Source organism: Cupressus sempervirens, chromosome 3 (genome assembly GCF_028749045.1).
Source record: "Cupressus sempervirens isolate cs-2001-9-10 chromosome 3, ASM2874904v1, whole genome shotgun sequence".
NCBI lineage: Eukaryota > Viridiplantae > Streptophyta > Pinopsida > Cupressales > Cupressaceae > Cupressus > Cupressus sempervirens.
The window spans coordinates 975875502-975898295 of record NC_143120.1 but is presented as its reverse complement, the minus strand read 5'-3'; the positions used below and the strand labels follow the sequence as shown (position 1 = coordinate 975898295).

The following is a 22794-nucleotide window of genomic DNA, read 5'->3' as shown; positions in this document are numbered from 1 at the left end:
TGTCATCTTAAATCTACCTTTATTACCACTCCTTTCTCTACTGTCCCTTTTTAGTAGCTCTAAGGAAATGAGAAATATCTCTTTCCTTTAACTAGACACTAGTTGTAGGCTTCCCTATCGAAATCCCTCTCAGACCGTGCAAGGAAGTAGATTGTTGGAGACATGCTCATCATATCATCTACATATTTTCTAAAACCTTTGTTAGTAGTAACTTTTACCCACAAGCTTAGGAAGAAAAGTGAAGTGCCTTTCTGGCATTCATCAACGCTCATGTCTCTCCAACATTGAGCCAAGCCATAAATTGAATCTTTGTATGAACAACTTTGGACTCCGACTAAATCACCTGCAAGAATCTGGGTTTTTTGCGCTCCGTATATCTTTCCTTACAATCTCAACATGGGATATATAATTGCGGCAAGATGAGTTAGGTACCATGAGTGTCTATAGTTTCTTGAAAGATAGCCAAAAATATGTTGATGGAAGTTATGCTTGTTCCCGATGATCTCGATAAACATTCTTTTGAATCAATACCATCATATATGTTCTACGAATGCAGAGCACGTGATTTGGGAAAAAAAGAGGGCTCAATGATGATGTATAAATCCCACAACATAACTCGATTAAGATTGACATACACCACAAGTTTTGTGCCATATATTGGTGCCAAGGATGTGCTAGCTTCCTTGTCAATAAATATGCATGATGACTTTTCATGGTGCACACATTGCGTTTTTTTCCCCTTAATATCTCCTCCATTAATGCTCTGATACCATGTTAATGAAGGAGGATTGCTGATGTTAAGCAGTAACTATTTATTTCTAATTCCTGTCGACTGCAGATGAATTGGTTCTAAAGAGTATGTTGATCTGGTTCATTATTTCCCATTATTCAAATATGTTCGCAAAATTTATATGATTATGATTCACATTTGATAGACGTGACTTGGGAGTCACAGCCTATCAAACGTGACTCTTAATCATATCATAATATAACAAAAACAACTTAATATAACTCAATCAAATCGACTGATATGGTCAATTACAAACAACTAGTTAATGCAAGGTTTAATCGGCCTCCAACTTAATATATATTATATGCACGCGCACGCGCACACACACAGACACATTCATTTAGTATGCAATAATAATAATACTAATAAAAGAAATACATTACATCAACATATTTTCTAATATTATTATTATTCGACTAAACTATACATTAACACTAGTAATACCTTAAGATGTCTATTTAGATATGATTTTTTTTTCTTCATGAAACACTAGCCATGATAGTGGATGGCTCAAATATTGTCATGGGTAACATTTTCTTAAGGAACAAAAAAATGATGATTACAAAGTACAAGAGTTAACCAAGAAAGACGAGGTTATGACTATTAACTCTTCAATCAAGGTAATACCTACATGAGCTTACGGAAGCAAGAAAATATTTTAATGGAAGTGAACTAGCAACTCATAGAGAATCATCATGGGAATCCTCTTTGGGACAAGAGCACATGCCATTCAAATGAATTATGTATGGAGATTGATGCTCATTACTAATCCCTTTTTAGGGGACGATAAAATAATTTAGTCTAGACACACTTTTTAAAAACATCTCATTTAGCTTCATAGTTTGATGAGAAAGTGTAATACTCTGGTTCCTAGGTGTGACCTCAATCACTTTGTCGAGCTTTGTATGAAGCTTGTAATGTACAACTCGAGTGGTTGGGCTAGTTGTTGTACGATGAATCTAACTTGTCTAACTGGTCAAAGACACCAAATTGTATGCTTAACGCTCTACTTCCAATTGACCATGTACAATAATATTCATGTGTTTGGCGACAACTATATAGCAGACTACAACTTCTCCTTGGTCCATACAATGGGGAGGCAACATACAACAATGGAAAGAGTTCCAAGTTACCTGTGCTGATGATTTGACTGTACAATAATGATCTAAAGTTGTATGACAAGCTTAGACTGATAATAGATGTGTGCATGGAGATGTCTCTTGGATATCACATAAAGTTAGTAAGGGTGACCATGCAATCACCTTAGGATGTTTGCTACTTCGTATGATAGTTCTCCCTTTTGTACAATGGTTCCAAACAGTTTTCATGAGTGACTAGTCTTGGTGTATGACTCCTACAAGCACAAATACATAAATGACCATGTAGAAATAACTTGATATATCAATAATATTAAGTAAGAAGATCAACACCAAAGGATTAACTAGAACGTGGCATATTACATAGAAATAAAAATTTGCACAAGGAAGAGGAAATTGTATTTAATAATGATAGCACTTCATATTATAATAATCTTGAAACAAAAGCAAAATAGGGTGAGGAGTTACTCCCACCAAAATCGTGGGTGCCAAGTAGGGAGGATCTTTTACCTCTTAGATGGCAGACAACAAAAATCCAATAGGAATTCTCACATATGAAGAAATACTAAAATTTGCATACCTACAACAACTAACCTGGCCTTATATATGGCTTCAAGGTAACTTCCCAAAGGATTACAAAAAGTATCAACATAGCCAAAATGTTATTGACAATAAAATAAAAAAAGGGCTTGAGAGATAATAATTTTAATTTCAAGGTCATCCACACAAAATTATTAAATTAAATTATTTAATAATATTAGGAACATTACAATCCTTCCAACCCAAGAATTGCTTGCCCTCAAGCAATTGTAGACTTGGATGCTCCAGAATTTGTCTTCCTTCCTACATTGGAACCTTAATTGGTAGGTCCTTCCAGTGCACTACGAATTCCTTGATTGTGCGCGACCTCAACTTCTCTTCGATGTCAATGACCCAACCAATTCCAAAATTACTTTCTCCTCTTCATCAATGGGTGGCAGTTCCTTCAATACTATGACACACTACCCAATGACCTTGATGCATGACACAATGAAAAATATTGTGAATCCAACTCCCCTCAAAAAGTTTCAACTCATAGGCAACTTTGCCCACCCTTCAAACCACTCTATAGGGTCCATAAAAATGTGGCTTCAACTTCTCTTTACCACATGCTTTCAGGGAAGATTGTTTGTATGATTAAAGTTGGAGGCATACCAGATTGACTAGCTCAAAAATTTGCTCAATTTAGTGTCGATCGACATACATCTTTTGTTGGTTCTAAGCCCTCTACAAATTAACCTTGAGAGATCTAAAGATAGCTAGACTTTCCTAAAGCCACTCCTTGGCCCTCGGTGCATGGTTGTCACCCAACACCAGATCTACGAATGACAAAAGGTTCATGACCATGTAACACTGAGGGGCGTCATACCTATTGACATGTTGTAGGTGGTGTTGTAACCAACAGACCCATGCCTTTTTTTGTGCGAAAACATAGTTCCTTAGATAACCCTCAAACTAATTGTTCGCAATCTCTGTTTGCTCGTTTGTCTACTGGTGGTAGCTTGTGCTTGGCGACAACTCCGAACCTGCCAACTGAAATAATTCAATCCAAAAGGTGTTGAGAAAGAGGCTATCTTTGTCACTCACTATGTTTTGTGGGAGAACATGCAAGTGGCATACCTCACAAAAGAACCACTCAACCACTTGAGTTGTCTGGCACTCGGTGGAGATGCCAAAGAAATAGGCATATTTGGTAAAACAATCCATAACAAAGAAGATGCAATCCCTCCTTTTCACTTTGGGAAGACCGATAATGATATCCATCAAGATGCTATCCCACTTCTGGTGAGAGATAAGCAATGGCTGAAGCAGTCCCGTAGCTAAGGTGTGCTTGGATTTGTTCTGCTGGCAAGTGGAGCATTCTTGTACATACTGCAGAACGTCATTTTTTAGGCCCTTTAAAGAGAACCTTTCCTAGATTTATTTGTAGGTTTTCAAGTAGCCCGGGTGTCAGACCAAGGGCGAGTCATGCATTTCTTTTATCATTCTTTCCTTCATCTTGGACTCAGGTACCAAATAGATTTTTCCCTTGTACTAAATGATGTTGTCAACCACCTTGCATCTATCATCCTGCACTTGACAATCCATCAACTGACATGCAAATGTATTCTTGGAGTATTCAGACAACATATGTGCTTTCCAATTGGCTGAAATCTAAGATAGAGAACATATGAAAGGTCTTCTTGATAGGGCATCGACTCCCACATTATTCTTGCCATTCATATGCTCAATATCAAAGTCAAATTCTTGGATTTTGCTCACCCACTTTTATTGTCGTTTATTCAAATCCTTTTGCTCAAAGAAATATCTCAAGATGATGTGGTTTGTCCAAATGACGAATTTTGCTCCAACAAGGTATTGTCGAAACTTCGTCAATGCATGCATGATAGCAAACATCTCCTTGTCGTAAATGGGGTAGAGTCGCTTTGCTCCTGAGAGCTTTCAACTCTCGCATGCAATGGGGTGACGATCCTACATTAACATTGCTCGAATGCTTCTCCCGATGCATCACACTCCAAGATGAAGAGGTGAGTGAAGTTTGGTAGCACTAAAATTGAACAAGAACTCATGACTTTGTTCAACTTGTCGAAGGTGAGTTGCGCCTATTCATCCCAATAGAAAGTTCTCTTCTGTGTTAGATATGTAAATGGTGCATTGAACTATGAAAATCCATTCACAAACATTCTGTAATAACTATACATTTCGAAGAATCCACACAACTTCAAGAGAGTCTTGGTAGGCCACCATTCTAGAATGGCTTGAATCTTCTCCTAATGTATCCGAACCGCTCGAGCACTAATTGATGTATCCCATGTACAATATCTCCGTCATTCCAAACTCACATTTGGACCTCTTGGAAAACAATGATTGTGACTCGATGATTTCTAGTACTTCGTCCAAATGCCTCAGATGTTCCTCTAAAGTCTTGGTGTAGATGATTATATCATCGAAGAACAACACTAGGAACTTACACAATTGAAGTTCAAAGATGTGATCCATAAAGGATTGGAACGTGGTTGGAGCATTGATCAACTCAAATAACATGACCAAGAACTCATAGTGTCCATAATGGCAACCAAAGGTTGTCCTCCCCACGACTTTCTCCCTCATGTAGATTTGATGATAGATGGAGTGGAGATCTATTTTGATAAAATAGACTACGCTATGTAACTCATCCAACAACTTGTCAATCCTAGGGATGAAGTACTTGCTTAGTTTAGTCTTTTTGTTCAATACATGGTAGTCCACACACATCCGAAGGGATCCATCCTCCTTTATATCACTACCAACAATGTCAAAGGACTAGAGTTGACCTAATCCATCCTTTGTTGAGGAGTTCCTAGATTATTTATCTATCTCATCCTTGAACTTCTTAGGATGGCGATAAGGTGTGGTGATGATAGGCTTGGCTCCTTCCTCCAACTCAATGGTGTGCTCAAAGCTACAATGCAAATTTATGTTAAGTGGGATGTCAACAAAGACCATGCTATGCTTATCCAACACTGTCTAAAGCTCTTCATCCTGGTAGTAAATCTAGACTCCCCCTATGTAGGTTTTGTTGAGACCAAGTAGTGTGCTTCCCATACTACATCATGTATGATGATTGTCTCCATCCATCATGCCAAAATTTCCTTTGGTCGTCATTCAACATCCCCCTCAATGCTACCTTTTTGCCATCCACTTTGAACAAGAACTCCATACTCTTGAAACTCTATGTACTTGTCAAGAGTCTCCATCTGCAAGATGCCAATATGGCCTCCATGTCATCCAAATCTTCTACAAAGAAGTTATTTGCCACTCTGTGGTTCCCCATGGTAATACCCAATTACAGAACCGGATGGGTACATGACAAGAGTTTTCCTCTTGCCACCTTGACTTGGAATCCTTCATGAGCCTTTATATGCAAACCCCTTCTATTTACAAGTGATGTGTTGATGAATTTGAGTGTGGCCCCATTTTCAAACATGACTACGACCAGTGCCCCTAGAGTGTAACATGTACCCAGAATATAATGCACCTCAGAGTACCAACAAGTGCTAGGATGGTGCCTCCTTGTCGTACCAGCGTGGTAATCCTCTCTGTGTAGTTTATGTTAACCTCCTTGGAAGATTGTTGATCATCTCCTTCAGGCTCAATTCCCTCATGCTCCTCTCCATCAAACATCACCTTAATGTAATGGAATTTTCTTTTGCCCAAGCATCAATGCCCTCATTTCTATAGCTCTCTATAGATAAAACAAAGTTTTTGTCCCCTAAGCTCCTGTCTAGTGGTCTCATCCAAAGATGACTCTTTTGTATGTGGTTTGTTATCTTTCTCCTTCGGAGTGAGGGGTGGCTTGGGGTGTGAATAACTCTTGGAGGAACTAGACGATATCACCATGTTATGTGCCTTCTTAATTGCTTCAATGAATGTGATAGTGCCGAATGCTTTCACCCGACCATTCAAAGGTTCTATCAACCCATCAATGAACAACACAATCAGTCGCCTCTCCCATAAATCTACTACCAGCACGAATAGTCTCTAGAATTCGTTAATATAGTTGTTGACTAATCTAGATTGCTTCAACTGCACCGATTCCTTAAAATTAAATTTTAGATCTTTCTCGTTGAAGATATTTATCAGCCTCTTTGTGCATTTGACATAGTAGGTTATTTGATTGTGGTTGATAGTAACCATTCCATGATGCCACCATTCATGAGCAATCCCTTCTAAGTGAAGCACCACAAATTTGACTATCTCATCCTTTAGCATTGGGTGAAGCTGAAAATATGTCTCTTCCTTTTGGGCGCATGCTTGTACGAAGATTGATTCAAATCCATCAAAAAATGTCATATTTATCTGGGCCATTTTCCATTTGAGGTCATCATTGCAGTGGCCATGGTTGCTAATGCTCAAATATCTCACTTGCAGATCGACATAATCCTTGAAGGATGTCTCCTTTGAGATTCATATTCCTCCAGTCTTCCCTTAGTTGCTCTTGTATTTCCTAGAAAGTGGGTTCTTGCTCTTTGCAAGGTGCTTCAATCCTTGAGGGAAATGTTGACATCCATGGTCGAGAGCGTGAATGTTGAGGGTTTTCTCTCCAAGTGACAAAATTATCATCATGCTCATCTTGTTCTTTGTTCATCTTCTCTTCTGCAAACCTCTACGTCTCCTCCACAAGCCATTGTCCTTCTTCCCCTCTGACCATGGTGTCGTTGAGATGTGCTTGCCTTCTGCTTATCTCCCTTAGCAGTGGCACACATTTCGCTACAAGATCCTAAAGTTCCCCAATTCTGTCAATAGTATGGTACCTCTTGATGTACACTTGCATCCACTACCTAATAGGCTAGCAAAATCACCACCTCTAATACCACTGTAATGTTTTGGTTCTTAGATGGAAGCCCAATCATCTTGTTGAGCTTTGTGTGGAGCCTGGAATGTATGGCTCAAATGGCGTTGTTGATTGTTGTATGATGAATCTGATTTGTCTAAATGGTTGAAGACACCAAACTATACAGTTAACTCTCTCCTTCCCGTTGATCATGTATGGTAATATTTGTAAGTTTGGCGGCAACCTACAACATACGACAACTTCTCCTTGGTCCGTAGGGTGGGAGGTAACATACGACGATGGCAAGAGTCTTGAGTTTCTTGTGCAGATGATTTCATTGTACGAGAATTATTTAAAGTCATATCGACAAACTTAGCTTGATAATATATGTCCATACGGAGATGTTTCTTGAGTGTTACGGAAACTTGGTAAGGGTTGACTGTGCGTGGTCATCTTAGGATCTTCCTTGCTTCGTAAAATAGTTCTCCCTTATGTACAATAGTTCCAAACAGTTGTTGCGAGTGACTAGTCTTGCTGTGTGACTCCTACAAGCACAAATACATAACCAACTGTGTATATATAACTTGATATATCAATAATATTATGCTAGGATGTAAGATCAACACCAAAGGACTAACTAGAATGTGACGTATTACACAAAGGTGAAAATTTGCACAAGGAAGAGGAAACTTAATTTAATAATGATAGCACTTCATATTACAATAATCTTGAAACAAAAGCAGAATAGGGTGAGGAGTTACTCCCACTAAAACGACATGTGCCAAGTAGGGAGGATCTTCCACCTCCAAAATGAAAAACAATAGAACTCCAACATGAATTTGCACATACAGAGGAATACCAAAAGTCACATACACACAACAACTAACCAGACCTTATATATGGCTTCGGGGAAACTTCTTGAAGGATTACAAAAAGTACCGACATGGCCAAATGTTATCGACAATAAAATAAAGGGCTCGATAGATGATAATTTTAGTTTCGGGGCCACACAAACAAAAAAATTATATTAAATTATTCAATAATATTGGGGACATTACATAGCTGCCATCAGAGGAGCATTGTGTAGGATATAGGATTATATTCTGATTTTAAATTTTCATATAAATGATTCTAGTAAGCGAATATGAATTTTTCCATTAGAATGCTAACGATTTGACCTTAGTTGGTTTTGAAAGGATTAATGTTTGTAGAATATTCAAAGCTTACGAGTGTCTCAAGAGATGTACAAAGGGAGTCTTGGATCATTAATGATTTTAAAATAACACAATTATAATTATGAATGGAATCCATCTTTTTGTAAAGAAGTTATTAATGTAATTACTGGTTTTAAATGTATTGTTGCCATCTAGGCTACTTCTAATCTGCTAAATCAGGGCGGGCATTTATTAAGTATCTACAATGTAGGACTGAAGAAGTCCCGAACTACACTGGGGGTTTTCTTTCCCCACTCTTTCTCCCCCAATGCCTGCATTTGAATGGGGTGTAAAATGTAAGAGTTTTTAAAAATTAATAAAATAATATAAGGCTCCGGCAATTTATCAAGCAAAAGAAATAGAATAAATAAATAAAAATTTAGGGACATTACAGAATAATATGGGCTAATGGAACTTTCCCGAATACCTAGGTCAAAGAATGGGACATTACACTTAATTTCATGTTCATGAAATTATGTCATCCAATCCAACCCCTCTCTTGAAAACAACAATTCCATCTTCTATGAACATGCAAGTGCTTTCATCCTACGCATTCCAATCTCTATATGGGTAAATCTCATCAAAGTCTATATGCTCCTAAGTAAGAGGGCATGCCAAGCATGACTTGGACAACATTATTTGTCTACTTAGGGCACATGGTTGGACATAGAGAGCTTCATGTTGATACAGGGGTGGAGGCTATTTTTATTTATCCCTAGCCTTTTCATGGGACTGAACCAAGGTGTTTTGTAGGTATAATTTTTGTATTTGAGAATGTTCATCCAAATTTTCTCAATGATGGTAACACCTCCCTACACTAGTATAATCAAGTAGTAAAACATTTGCTATAAAAATTCCCTTATAACTCGTTAAAGGGGTTCTTTTCAGTCTATTGGACAGTAATTAAAAATTTCAGGGCAGCCCGAAGAAATTTTATTCCACTCTTCTATATATTTCCTCCAAATTGGGACTCTGTAAGTGAACTCGTGTTGGAATTCATTTTCATGTCATGCTTACCCTCTTTTACAATTAGTCATCTTTATCAATTCTTTTGCAGGTTTTAGTTCTGGAGCAGGAAGTATATAATACTGTCATTGATTGGAGTACTTAAGCTTTGCGTTGATAACAGTAGTGGAATATCCACCTTGTTTATGGATCAACATATATATAGGAATGAAATGCAGTTCTATATATTCATGTTACATGCAATTTTTGTGTGTTTCCATATTTTAAGTATTTTAAGTTGTATATTTATTGGCAAAAAAATGTGTACTGGTAAGAAAATAAATAAACATTTTTTCATCTTTCAATTTAGTACAAACTACACAAATAAATTACTAAAGGAGAAAAGGAGAATAGTGGAAAAGAGTGTACCATTAGCTGGGTCACATTCCATTCATTGCGAAACAAAAGCACAGGTCTGTCAAACTACGAATCAATTGAAAATTAGTAGCTGTATTAGTGCAACAATATAAGAATGCACTCTTCATTTTTTGCTATTATAAAGCAATCTCCTTATCTAGTGTACAATAAGAAACAAGCAAAAACATAAAAAAGTTGCATCTTATAAACAATATTTATGTCATATTCTAAATATTTAATAAACCACTCATGAGCACCTGTCAATAGTGTATTCCTGACATATGGAATGTAATCACTACATTTATTGGATAGAGATTAGATTGTGTTCCAAATTATTAATTAACTTGTAAAGAAGTGCGGATGGCTAAATCACACAATCAGCTTAATTACGATGTATATGAGACTCTTTACCATTCTTCTACTACTAGAGGTGCTTGTACTAGGAAGTCTAGGCAGAACAATCAGCATATTAGCTGGTTTGAACTAGGTCTATCGTGACTTTGAGTATATTAACTAAATATAGTCCGCGCATCCCAACTCCAGCCCTGTCACTCCATTTGTTCCTTCAGAGTCCTGAATGGTGTTTAGCCCCATTCGAGTTGATTCAATAGCTTGCTTACCAATAAATCAGTGGATAAAAAAGAAATGTTGAAATAACTCCATCCACTAGGTTTCTTTTACCATCTCCTAAATAGCTTTATGATATTCTTGATGAGGAAAGATACTTAAAAGAATTTGCGATTCAGTGATACTTGAGTATTATTGTTGATGGAAGCTAAATCCTAGAATTTTGAATTGTGAATATGATGGTCTGTATGATATTTGAAATTTGGTGGCATCAAAACACATAGAAAACCAGGAATGGCTTCATGAAAAAGAAAGGCTGCTAAAGTGTAAATTAGATGCCTTTATGAAAAACGTATTAGGTGCTTGCATCTCCAGCAAAGATGTAAAACGATCAAGACAGGTGTAAGAGACATTGTATGTATTATGCATCGGCAAAAAACAGTGTAAGGCAAAAAAAAGAGCTTACACTATTTTTGCAATGGATACAAACATAATCTAACAGAATCATTCCTAGACCCTTCCATTCAAATTTGAATTCCTTTGAATGCTCATTCTTCTTTTTTTCATTTTGTCATCAACATGCAACATCAAATGATTCATTTTGTTTTCATTAAACTAGCCTGAAAGTAGGCACTTATAGCATTTATATTGTTTATTGCAGTGTCACAAGGAGCTCTCATGACATGAGTGAGGGTGAGGTAGAGGTTCATGGTGAAATTGAATCTGACTATGAAGGCTGAGGGGGTTAACCACGAGGCCAATCTTGTAGCCCAAACTAGTTCCATGGCAATTGCAACAGCTAGTATAGACTGCCACTTTACATTGTCGGCAGAGTATGCTAAAGGTCCATTTGATTGTAAGACTTCTCTCCAACAGTTTCCAACAAAAATTCGATTACTAGGAAGGTTGGGGTTAAGTGGTGGCGCAAGGAAGAGGAAATGAAATTTTTGTGGTGTAGAATGGTATGGAAGCATTACTAGATTTAATGCACATCTTCTTTTTATTCTAGGAAAATGTGTGGGAAGATGTGCTCTTTTGGATGAAGGGAAGAACCTCAAATTTAGAGTTGAGATAAACAAGCTTTAAGGTATTCAGATTACACTAATAGGAGGACAAATGTTCAGCAGAGCCAGCCACAGAGCTTTGGTCATAGTTTGGGGACGAGAGGACTGATGTCAGGTTTTTCCATTGTCGTTGACCATGCAGGAGAGGTGAAGTGTCCCACCCCAATTGAAGACCAATTCCTTACTTTGTCAAACACTTGGAGTACACTTGAACTATGCATGGTTCTGATTATTATCATCCATTTTGTTTATTATTTTCATAACATATTTCCCCTTCATATAGTTCATCTTTACTTTCATGCAGTCTAAGAGTTATTGTGACAAACAGTTTGCAATCATACCATATGACTAAATATATAAAGTTTAAACATTATGGACTACTGTATACAACTCAGAAAATCAGAATGATGTACATATAATGCTCTGACCTTACTGAACAGCAGAAATAAAGAACTCAGAAATTGTAACATCTCAAACAATGAGTTTGGTATAAATACCTTCCTATTATATAGGGATTGTGATGCTCTGATCTGACCAATTAGATTACAATGGCAAATAGACTTCATCAAAAGCTCTTCATTTAGCATACTACTCCGAAGTACAATAACACACTAAGAATGGTGTCCCGATATTTGCCAAGAAATTGCAAAATAATTTAGCAGCACTTTAAACCTACATATTAGATATTAATCTCCATTGGCCAGCTATGGGAATTCATATGCAAAAAATCCAGACCAATATAGGTGATGCACTAGGAGATATGAGCAAAAATGAGGGTTTTTTCTTGCATTTAGACTTCACAAATTTGCCTGTCAACCTTGGGGATTGATCAACTTTTCCAGCCTGCAAATAAACCTCCCCGATCTACCTTCAACCAATCTATGAATGCCTGATATATGTAAAGAACCCTGCTGGCTCTGACAATGCTGAAAAGTATGACATTGCTCTTTTGAATTTGTTTGGGTTTTTGCTTTTATTTTTGGTTTTTTGAGAGTTCATGTTTTGTTGAGATTTTTTGGAATATAAATAGAATACTGAAATTTACAAGAAAATATCAAACAACTAGAAATGCCAAAACTGAATTCTTTGCAATTTATGAATTTTCCCAAAGCTATTGCTGCAACAGTATTAAAATATTACAATAATGAACCCGGTAATCTTGGTGATGATGCACGATTTGCAGCAGGAAACACTTCTCTTTTCCCCACACCAATGAAGTGTACAATTGCTTGCATTCAAACGCAGCTCTGAGGTAGTAACACTGTTTATTACTAGGCAACTGCAAGCTCCTAATGTCACTGCTGTGTGATGCCAATAATGGTGTCCAAGTCAATATGCTGGCCTTCTCAATGATGCCAATCTCTGCAGGGTGAATAGGTGATCAAACCCCAAAATTGCAGGACCTCTAGCAGGGATAATTGACACCCAATCTCCACCATTGCAGCGTCCAACAAGCAGAGAAAAAACACATCCAGAGACAGGGACTATGCACGCCAAGAACAGAATTACTTAAGTGTTTTTAGCAGGGATTTGTAACACCAGGGATCAATAATGCTAGCCGCCCAATTATAATGCTAATTATCACCAAACCTCAGCTCAGTATCGCCTCCCAGAAACAGTGATTATAGAACAGGAGAGCTCCCAAAATCAGATTGAATAATTAATTCAATTCAATATAATTCAGCATTGAATTGAATGTAAATGCAGATAATCCAATTTGCTATACAACAGCAGCAAATTGCTTTCCAGAGCGAGAGGAATCAGTCCTCATGAGAAAACCACAACGTCAAACCCTTTTTTATAATGCAGCTTAGCTTCACCAATACACCTTTCATTAAAGTTGCTTCATCAACCCACCTTTTAATTAGAAGCTTCCATTTAATTCTTTTAAATAAATAACTTTCAAGCACATGGCTTCATGAAGATACTCTTAATAATTAAATGCCACATAAATAACTTATTATATAAACTCCCTGAATATGCTCAATCCACTGTCTCCACTGCACTGCTAAAATTAGAAACCACTTCAAAATAGACTTAATAAAAATAGAAAGTCTTCCACAAAGACCCTCAAAAGATATTGCCAGCTTACGAGGGTCGCCATGATGAACTGACTTAGCCTAGCTACAAGAGCCTGCTAAAATGGGGACATTACAATAAACCGCTTAAAGCTGTCAAACCTTGGAAATCTGAATTGAAATAAGCTTAAGTATAATATTAGGATGAGATTATAAAATGAGTATCCTTGGATGATGTCTCACACCTACAGGTACTGTTCCTCTTGAGAGTTTTCATTCTAAAAAATCTAGATTTTCAGCAGCAAAATCCTTTCTCTCCAAAAATCTTCAACAATTTGCAAATGATCCATAATAAATGAAAATGTACCATGTGTGCTTTTTATATGGACTCCAAAACTCTTGTTGGCTTGTTTTTAATAAATCATTAAATATTAAATGGTTTTGATGCTTTATAATATTCCCAAAGTTGGCATGCCATTTGGCATAATAAGTAAATACTTTATGACAATAACATACTAAATTCACACTTGACCCCTTGTATCCTCTTCAGTCACAAAAATATTTAATTTAACTATATTAAAGTCAATTATAGATTATATGTTAATTAATTAAATAAAATCATTAAACTACATTAAATAGCAGATATCAAACAAACAACTGATCTTGCCAAATTTCAAATATAACCATTGTGCCCTCTAACCATTCCAATGACTTGCCATAAATAGTATGGATACAAACATATAAGTGAGTTGTATAAATAGAGCCTAAAAGACCTCTGGAAGGTAGACCATAAATAAATTGATGCATTGAGATGGAGAGTACTAAAATAGACTTCCAAAAGGTCAACTGAATAACCCCAAATCGCCCTCAAAGAGCCCTCTAATCACGACACTAGTTGATGGGGATCACTAATAACAGAGTAACCTCAAGATAATTGATGCTTAGGAAGGTGCAAAAATGGGGACATTACAAGAAGGTAGAAGGAAACAAAAGTTGCAAAGTAACTCCATAGCTGATTTGTTTAATGTGCAACTGAAGAACGAGATGGATGATGCCATTGGCAAGCTCTTTGCTAATGACAGCCCATTTCATGTAGTTCGATCTCCTCATTATAAGGAGATGATGTTGATGGTAGCAAGGGGAGGTCATCATATGTGCCACTTGGTGAAACCAAATTGAGGACCACAGTCTTAAATAAGAACTATTCCAAGTTCAATGTGTTGATGGAGAAAATAAAGGAATGTTGGATAAAGACTAGATGTAGCATAGTCATGGATGGATGGATGGACATAAGCCATCGTCTACTCAGCAATATCACGGTTACATGTACAAAGGACCCATATTTTCTCAAGAGAGTTGATTGTACAAGGCATTACAAAGATGTTGAATTTCAGTTCCAAGTACTTAAGGAGGCAGGCCACAAAATGTGGTCCAACTCATGAACATGTGTGCAAAGATGCAGATAAATTTATTGAGGCATCTTAAAGACATATTTGGTGGACTCGATGTTCTGTGCATGCCCTGAACAATGCACTTAAGGACATGGGGAAGATTGAGAGGATCTAGAGAGTGGTTTGTGATGTGCAGATTTTTATCTGCAACCACCACATTTCACATGCACTCTTCAAAAGCTTCTCTAAGAAAAGGTTCTTGAAACCTATTGAGACCAAATATGCGCTTGAGTTGCAAGAGTAATTGTGACTCATGATTATGACAACAAAGGCCCAATCCAAGATAGGACAGGCGAGAGGGGTGAAAGATATAGTGAGAACTGATGTGTTTTGGAGTGATGCCAAATTTATAGTCTCCATCATTGCTCCAATTTTCCATGTCATCAAATATGGAGATGGAGATGCGCGTACCCTTGGAGAGGTGGACAAATATGTTTGATTCTATGCTTGACCAAATGAGGGATGTCGTATGAGAGGACCCCACAATAGCTTTATGCACCAAGCACATTTAGCCAATCATTTAGCAGAGATGGGATAAGCTCAACACTCCCTTGCACATGGTTGCCTATGAATTGAATCCTAAGTGGTATGATACTAAGTCTAGTAGAGTTACACCAATATAGGATGCTAAGGTGAAGACATGGTTCTTTAGGTGCATTAAGATATATGATCCTTTAGATGCAAGCCAAATTTGCACTAAATGGACCAAATTTTCGACTCTTATGGGTTATTTAGAGGTAGAAAAAATGGATATGGCATAAGAGAACTTAATTTTGTGGTGGAAGTGCCATGCACCTAAATGCAAGAGCACCATTCTAGCCATTCGATTGCTATCTTAGATTTTTAGTTCTTCAATTGCTGAGAAGAACCAGTCAACCTATAGCTTCATCCTATCTCTTAAGAGGAACAAACTTACTTCAAGGAAAGTAAACAAGCTTGTGGTTGTATATAGTGCTCTGTGTCTCACTAACTACAAGATGTGTGTATAAAGAGAGTCTAACAACATGATGGGATGTAGAGCCAAAGTAGCCAAAATAGATTGGTGAAGATACTACAATTTTGTATGTAAGATTGGTTGGTGTTAGTTTGGTGGAGCTTGGTTATGAGGAGTCCAATAGTTCCAATGATAAGGAGTTTTCCTTTAGGGGAAGATTAGAGACCCCTTGTCACTACATTTTGACATTTGTGATCATCTTTATGACATATTCGATATAGTAGAAATCTCCAATTTGACATTTTCATTTGTCACATTTTATTTAGTATTCAAGTATTTAAAATTTTAGTGTTTAGTATTTACAATTTTGATACTTTACAAATTTGCCAAAGCTCCATTTGAAATTTAATTCTTATACATATGTTTCAACTAGTTTTTCAAGTACAATGTACATCAACGTCACCCCCTGCCCCTATCATTGTCCCCCTGTCGTCCTTGAACTTGGGCCCTCGGTCCCCCCATCCCCGAAACCTGTCCCCTCGTCCTGAAGTTTTGTGGAACACTAAGATGATCAAAGTGATTCATTGAGCATGGCTCTTGCCATACCTTGGATGATTCTATTCTTTCTCTTAACTACTCCATTTTGTTGTGGAGTTCTTGCAGCTGAATGAATATTGTCTCCTTAACCCACACTTTTCACAATATTCTTCGAACTCATTTGAGGCAAATTCTTTTCCTTTATTAGATCTAAGGTACTTTCTTTTCAACCCTGTTTCATTATCTTCTAAGGCTTTGAATGCCTTAAACTTGTCAATTGCTTCAACTTTTTCTTTGAGAAAGGCTACCCACATCATCTTGGAATACACATTAATTAACACATAAAACAACTCACTTTGCAAGCATTTCATCCTTGTGTACCCACACAAATCAATGTTAACAAGTTCCAAAGTCCTTGATGTAGAATACTCCTTTGAATTAAAGTTCCTGAGGGATATGTCACTTGGAGAGAGAAGGAAGTTGGTACTGCGGAGTAGGAAGTTCCAATTGATAAATGGGTTGTTGTACAAGATAGGATCGAATCAGGTACTATGAAGGTGTGTCATGGAATAAGTCCCAGGCATCCTTTGAGAAGCACATGAAGGCTTAGTGGGTGGACACATGGGGTCGGACATTATAGGAAGGAAGGTGCTACTTGCAAGTTTGTAGTGGCCGAAGCTATACAACGATGCCAAGGAGTGGGCTGTGGGCTATGATATGTGTTGGAGGGTTGAAAAACCATTGAAGTGGGACTTCATACCTTTAAATCCTCATAGGCACAGGAGCTATTTGAGAGAGGGTAGCTCAACTTCATTAGGCCACTAAAGGCTAGCAAAGCCAGATGATGTAGATATATTGTGGTGACACCAGAGTACCTTACCAAGTGGGTGGCGGCGCGGACCCTAGTAAACAACCCCGCATTGAGTACAGCTAGATTCATTTATTAACATATTATCGCAAGGTATGGTATTCCAATACAGCTAACAAGTGGCCAGGGGGGCCACTTCGTGAATCATGTCATTTGGTTGCTCACCACAAAATTCAAGATCTTTCATTTCTTGTCTTGTCCTTATTACTTGTGAGCAAATGGCCAGGAAAAAGCCACAAACAAAATATAGGTGTCGGTAGTCTACAAATCGTGCAGGGTGGAGGAAGATTGGGAAGAGAAGCTACCATTTGTACTATGGGCCTACTGCATGACATACAAATGAATCACTAGGCAAACACCATTTCAATTGATGTACGACCAAGAAGTTTTCCTTGCAAAATTTATAGTTTTGAGCCTCAAGATCGCAACTGAGAATAGGTTGGGGGCAATGAAAAGCCTCAAGGAAAGGTTATATAACTTAAATAAGTTGGATGAGTGTTGGATGATGACATAGTGGGCGACGAATGTAGCCAAACAAAGAAGGAAGGTGTGGTGTGAAAAACACCTGAGATGGATGCGGTTTACCGTAGGGAAAATTGCACTAAATTATAATGGTAGGAATGAAGTCAAACCAGGAAAATTCAAAGTGAGGTGGCTTGGTCCCTACAAGGTGAAAAAATTGAAAGAAATGGGGTAATTAAGTTGTGGACACTAGATGGACAATAGATCTCAGAGGTAGTAAATGAGTCCAAGTTGGAGGCCAACCATGATGTAATAACCCCAACAGGTTATAACTCCTTCAAACGCCAAAATTCTTTATACTTTAGTTGTTTGACATTTCGTCAAACACTTTGCAGGCAAGCTCTGATACCACTGTAATAATCCCAATAGGTTATGACTTCTTCAAACACCAAAAATCTTTATACTTCAGTTGTTTGACATTTCGTCAAACACTTTGCAAGCAAGCTCTGATACCACTGTAATAACCCCAACAGGTTATAACTCCTTCAAACACCAAAATTCTTTATACTTTAGTTGTTTGACATTTCGTCAAATACTTTGCAGGCAAGCTCTGATACCACTGTAATAACCCCAATAGGTTATAACTTCTTCAAACACCAAAAATCTTTATACTTCAGTTGTTTGACATTTCGTCAAACACTTTGCAAGCAAGCTCTGATACCATCGTAATAACCCTCCTCAAATCTGCTCTCAAAGATGTTGATTGAAGGCTCAAAGAATTTTGTCAAACAATTCATATGCAAGAGACATATGACTGATATAGTATTTCAGCTTGCTTTAAATGACTTTTTTCCAATTTGCATCAATAAGAATCTAGTGATAGAAGATTACAATGAACTACACAATGACCTAACATGAGTGTGCTCCTAATTTTGACAATATTCAGTGCTTATATTATGATCTAAGCATGAGAAAAGAACACCTACAACCAACTGGCATTTTTGCAAATAGTTGGTATGCAAACTATCTAGCTGATAAATAATGAGATTGAATTGCTTAAATGACACCAGCAACTATTATCTTTTTGATTGCAATCAAATTTCTAATACAATGCTCATGAAATATGGCCAAGACTTTGGCATTTACATGGATTACCAAAATGACAATGCTGGTATAATGCACACTTACAGCTGAAACTTATAATACCCTAAAAAAAACAATACTAACAAGGGAACCTGGTTGTAGATGGCTGTAATAATTTTCTTCAATGCTGCCCCTTCTGCTTTGCTTTTTCGAACTGCTTTTTTCGGCCTGCTTTTTCGGTTCCGCTTTTTTCGTACTGCTTTTTCGGTTCTGCTTTTTTCGGATTGCTTTTTTCGGCTTGCTTTTTCAGTTCTGCTTTTTCGTACTGCTTTTTCGGCCTGCTTTTTCGGTTCCACTTTTTCGGATTGCTTTTTCGTATCTGTTTTTTCAGACTGCTACCCTATTGAATCTCAAGACCATATCTTTCAATGGCGTCAAGATTTCCAGCTTGAAGGGATTTCGTCCTTCAAACTATTGAGACATAATCTCCAAAATTTTTTCCAATTTCTTTGATATTTTCCAAGCCTGAATAAATGAGAGCTATCCTCTTTCTTTTAATCCCTTCCTCACTTGCTCCACGCTTCCGTCTTGCCAATGTGGAATAATACATAACTCCCTTTATGTAACTTATGTCTCCAATGTGTTATAAAATAAAAGGGACTCTTAATTTAAATATTTCCCACAAACTATAGTCTATGCATTAATAAAGTTAAATATTTAAATTTAACTTTATAAAAATAGCTTTATCAATGCAAAACAAATCTTATCAATGATAAACAAGTCTTCTTGCCGATTTTAAACAGTTACCATCGACATACCGCTGCCACTGGATGTCCACCCATGCCCAAGATGACTTACTATAAATAGTAAGTATGCCCAAAGTTGCCTCAAAACCCCTCAGAAAGACCTGCAACTGAAACTATCTAGGCCAAATGGCCTCTAAGCCCCTTTGATGTCCTGGTTAGCCTACGGGTCCGTGGGGGAAATAGGCTAACAACAACATCATGCTATGAATGCTAAAAAGGGGACATTACCAGGCCGAAAAAAATAGTCCGAAAAAGCAGTCCAAAAAAAGCAGAACCGAAAAAGCAGGCCAAAAAAAAGCAGTTCGAAAAAGCAAATCGAAAAAGCAAAGCAGAAGGGGCAGCATTGAAGAAAATTATTACAGCCATCTACAACTAGGTTCCCTTGTTAGTATTGTTTTTTTTAGGGTATTATAAGTTTCAGCTGTAAGTGTGCATTATACCAGCATTGTCATTTTGGTAATCCATGTAAATGCCAAAGTCTTGGCCATATTTCATGAGCATTGTATCAGAAATTTGATTGCAATAAAAAAGATAATAGTTGTTGGTGTCATTTAAGCAATTCAATCTCATTATTTATCAGCTAGATAGTTTGCATACCAACTGTTTGCAAAAATGCCTGTTGGCTGTAGGTGTTCTTTTCTCATGCTTAGATCATAATATATGCACTGAATATTGTCAAAATTAGGAGCACACTCATGTTAGGTCATTGTAATCTTCTATCACTAGATTCTCATTGATGCAAATTGGAAAAAAGTCATTTAAAGCAAGCTGAAATACTATATCAGTCATATGTCTCTTGCATGTGAATTGTTTGACAAAATTCTTTGAGCCTTCAATCAGCATCTTTGAGAGCAGATTTGAGGAGGGTTATTACAGTGGTATCAGAGCTTGCTTGCAAAGTGTTTGACGAAATGTCAAACAACTGAAGTATAAAGATTTTTGGTGTTTGAAGAAGTTATAACCTATTGGGGTTATTACACATGAAAGGCAAAAGAGGGTGGAAAGGTGACCCAAGCCAATGAAAGAAGGCACTGCATTAGGTAAATTGTAAAATTCTGAAAAATTAAAAAATTAAGGCTCCCCACTGTACAGTGTCAAATTGTATGGTTGATAGCCGTATAGGGTCTCATTGTACGACCCACCGTTGTGCGATGGTGTCATACGGGAAGCACAACCCATCCCATGAGACTAGTCACTACATGGTGACGGGCACAAACCAAAAGAGAAGGTCTATAGTAGAAATGTGGTTAGAAGAAGAGAAAACTACGACATAAAAGACATGAGAAGAGGACCCTCGACCACGGGCAAAAGCTATTCACTAGTAGTACCACCGAACGATGGATTTTGAAGACCACATCTGATAATTGATTTTGTTGGCTGCCAGCCATCTTACGATATTGGGTCAGGGAGTAATGGAGGATGAAGAAGGAAGTCAAACAAAAGCACATGCATGGTGTCAAAGGAAGAACAATGGGTGATAGAAAGACGGTAGGTAGGGTCGTATGGTAGTCCAAAGGAAACGGGTCGCACCGCACAGTTGTGGGAACACCACACGATGAATGCAAAAAAATATTTAGTGGCACTCATGGTAATATTAGATTGAAACCCCTATGGCACATGAGCATTACAACTACCATACATGGTGAGAAAAAACTAACGGAGGACATGGGTGTTAGAAAAGAGGATTTGCATTCAAACTGGTAGTAAAAGAGCAACGCAAGTGAGCGGAGCAGACGAAAAGGAAGAACAACAAAGTTGAACAATGAGGGAGGGAAAGGGAGCATACATGGAGGCATATACAAAGCCGCCAACAGGAGAAGAGGGGTGCACGAACCAGAAGGCACACAAAGGAACAAAGACCAAGAATGACGCACAAGAATACGACCACAAAAGAAGTTTGTGACTGGTCACTAGTAGTTACGATGGAAGAAGTGTTGACAATCATATCCGAGCTTATTTTCTCCATATTGCACAAAATGACAAAGGAAAGATAGTTATGGTGGACCCAACCAAGAAGGACTGGAAAAAGTAGTTGCAACAGTTGGCATCAAGTAGTTCTTCTGACATGAACAAAGCAACAAAACTAAGAATTGCAAGACAGACATATATGGACTCAAGGATGAAGAAGGTGAGACCAAAAGTGCAAGGGCAATCTCACAAGCAAAAGGAGGATATTACCACAAAGAAATGCAATTTTCGAAGGGATGAATTAATTGGAATGTAGAAAATAGTGGCAAGTGACACTAGACACAAACTTGGTGAAACAACATGCCAAGCAGGTTGAAGTTCATTGGGCCACACAAATGCTCGTATTTTGCATCCGTCATTACGAAGGTGCCATTTGCATGCTGGTGGATACCTTTGACAGATTCACACGCACTAGAATTTTTGAGTATCTAGAGTACAACCTCAAGGTTTCGTCTATAGCGGCTGAATTCACAAGAGCGTTTGATAGTCCTGGAAGAAATTGAAAGAAAGTTGATTTGAAGGCAAACAAAATGACTCGAGAAGAGAGAATATTTGATAAAACTGGTCTCAAGGATGCTCACACCAGCAGAGATGGATTTTGTGGTAAGTGCCTCCAAGAGCCGTGGGATGAAGAAGTCATTTATTTCAGCAAGAGAGTGGCGTTGTCTTGTGAATGTGGTGAAGAGAAGGTTTATTGTTTCAAGTCAAGCATCAAATATTTCCCTCCCAAAGATTCTTCTCATGAATGGTTTGGTGTATGATTGGGCATCCCTACTAGCAGAGCAAATGTACGAGTTTCTCACCCTTCAGCACAAAACCTTTTATATGCTGCATTATGCTATTGGGTTATTTTTGGATGCTACTCGTGTGGAGATCTTGCTTGGCAAATTGGAAGTGAAGCCAAAGGGTACCTTGGCACTTGGTGAGCCTTCGATATTTTATTGGAAACATTTGGATGTTGGTAGTGCACTCGCGGGACGGAAAGAAGTGCCAAGTGGTTTCGGGTTCTAAGTCTTAAGGAGACATTGATAGTGGTAGGGAGGAGATGAGTTAGAGCTCGGGGGAGTCGGGTGACAACTAGGTTGTAGAAGCAGTGGATTTGGCGGCCACATTGATACCGATTGGCGGTGGAGTTGTCGATGACACTATTCTCTTTGCTTGGCCACTACTTTTAGAGCCCCACTTGACTCCTTCCCTGTCGACCGCCACTATTGGATTGA

At 37.8% G+C, this 22794-nt stretch overlaps 1 protein-coding gene across 1 annotated transcript in view; it reads right to left on the bottom strand.

Annotated features, from left to right (window-relative positions):
• Positions 1-22794, bottom strand: part of LOC149570011 (uncharacterized) — a 222596-nt gene that overhangs the window by 3934 nt on the left and 195868 nt on the right. Inside the window, exon 15 of the mRNA XM_089822673.1 lies at positions 9829-9882. Within this exon, the coding sequence (XP_089678799.1) occupies positions 9829-9882 (54 nt within the window). The remainder of the gene's footprint in view (positions 1-9828; positions 9883-22794) is intronic.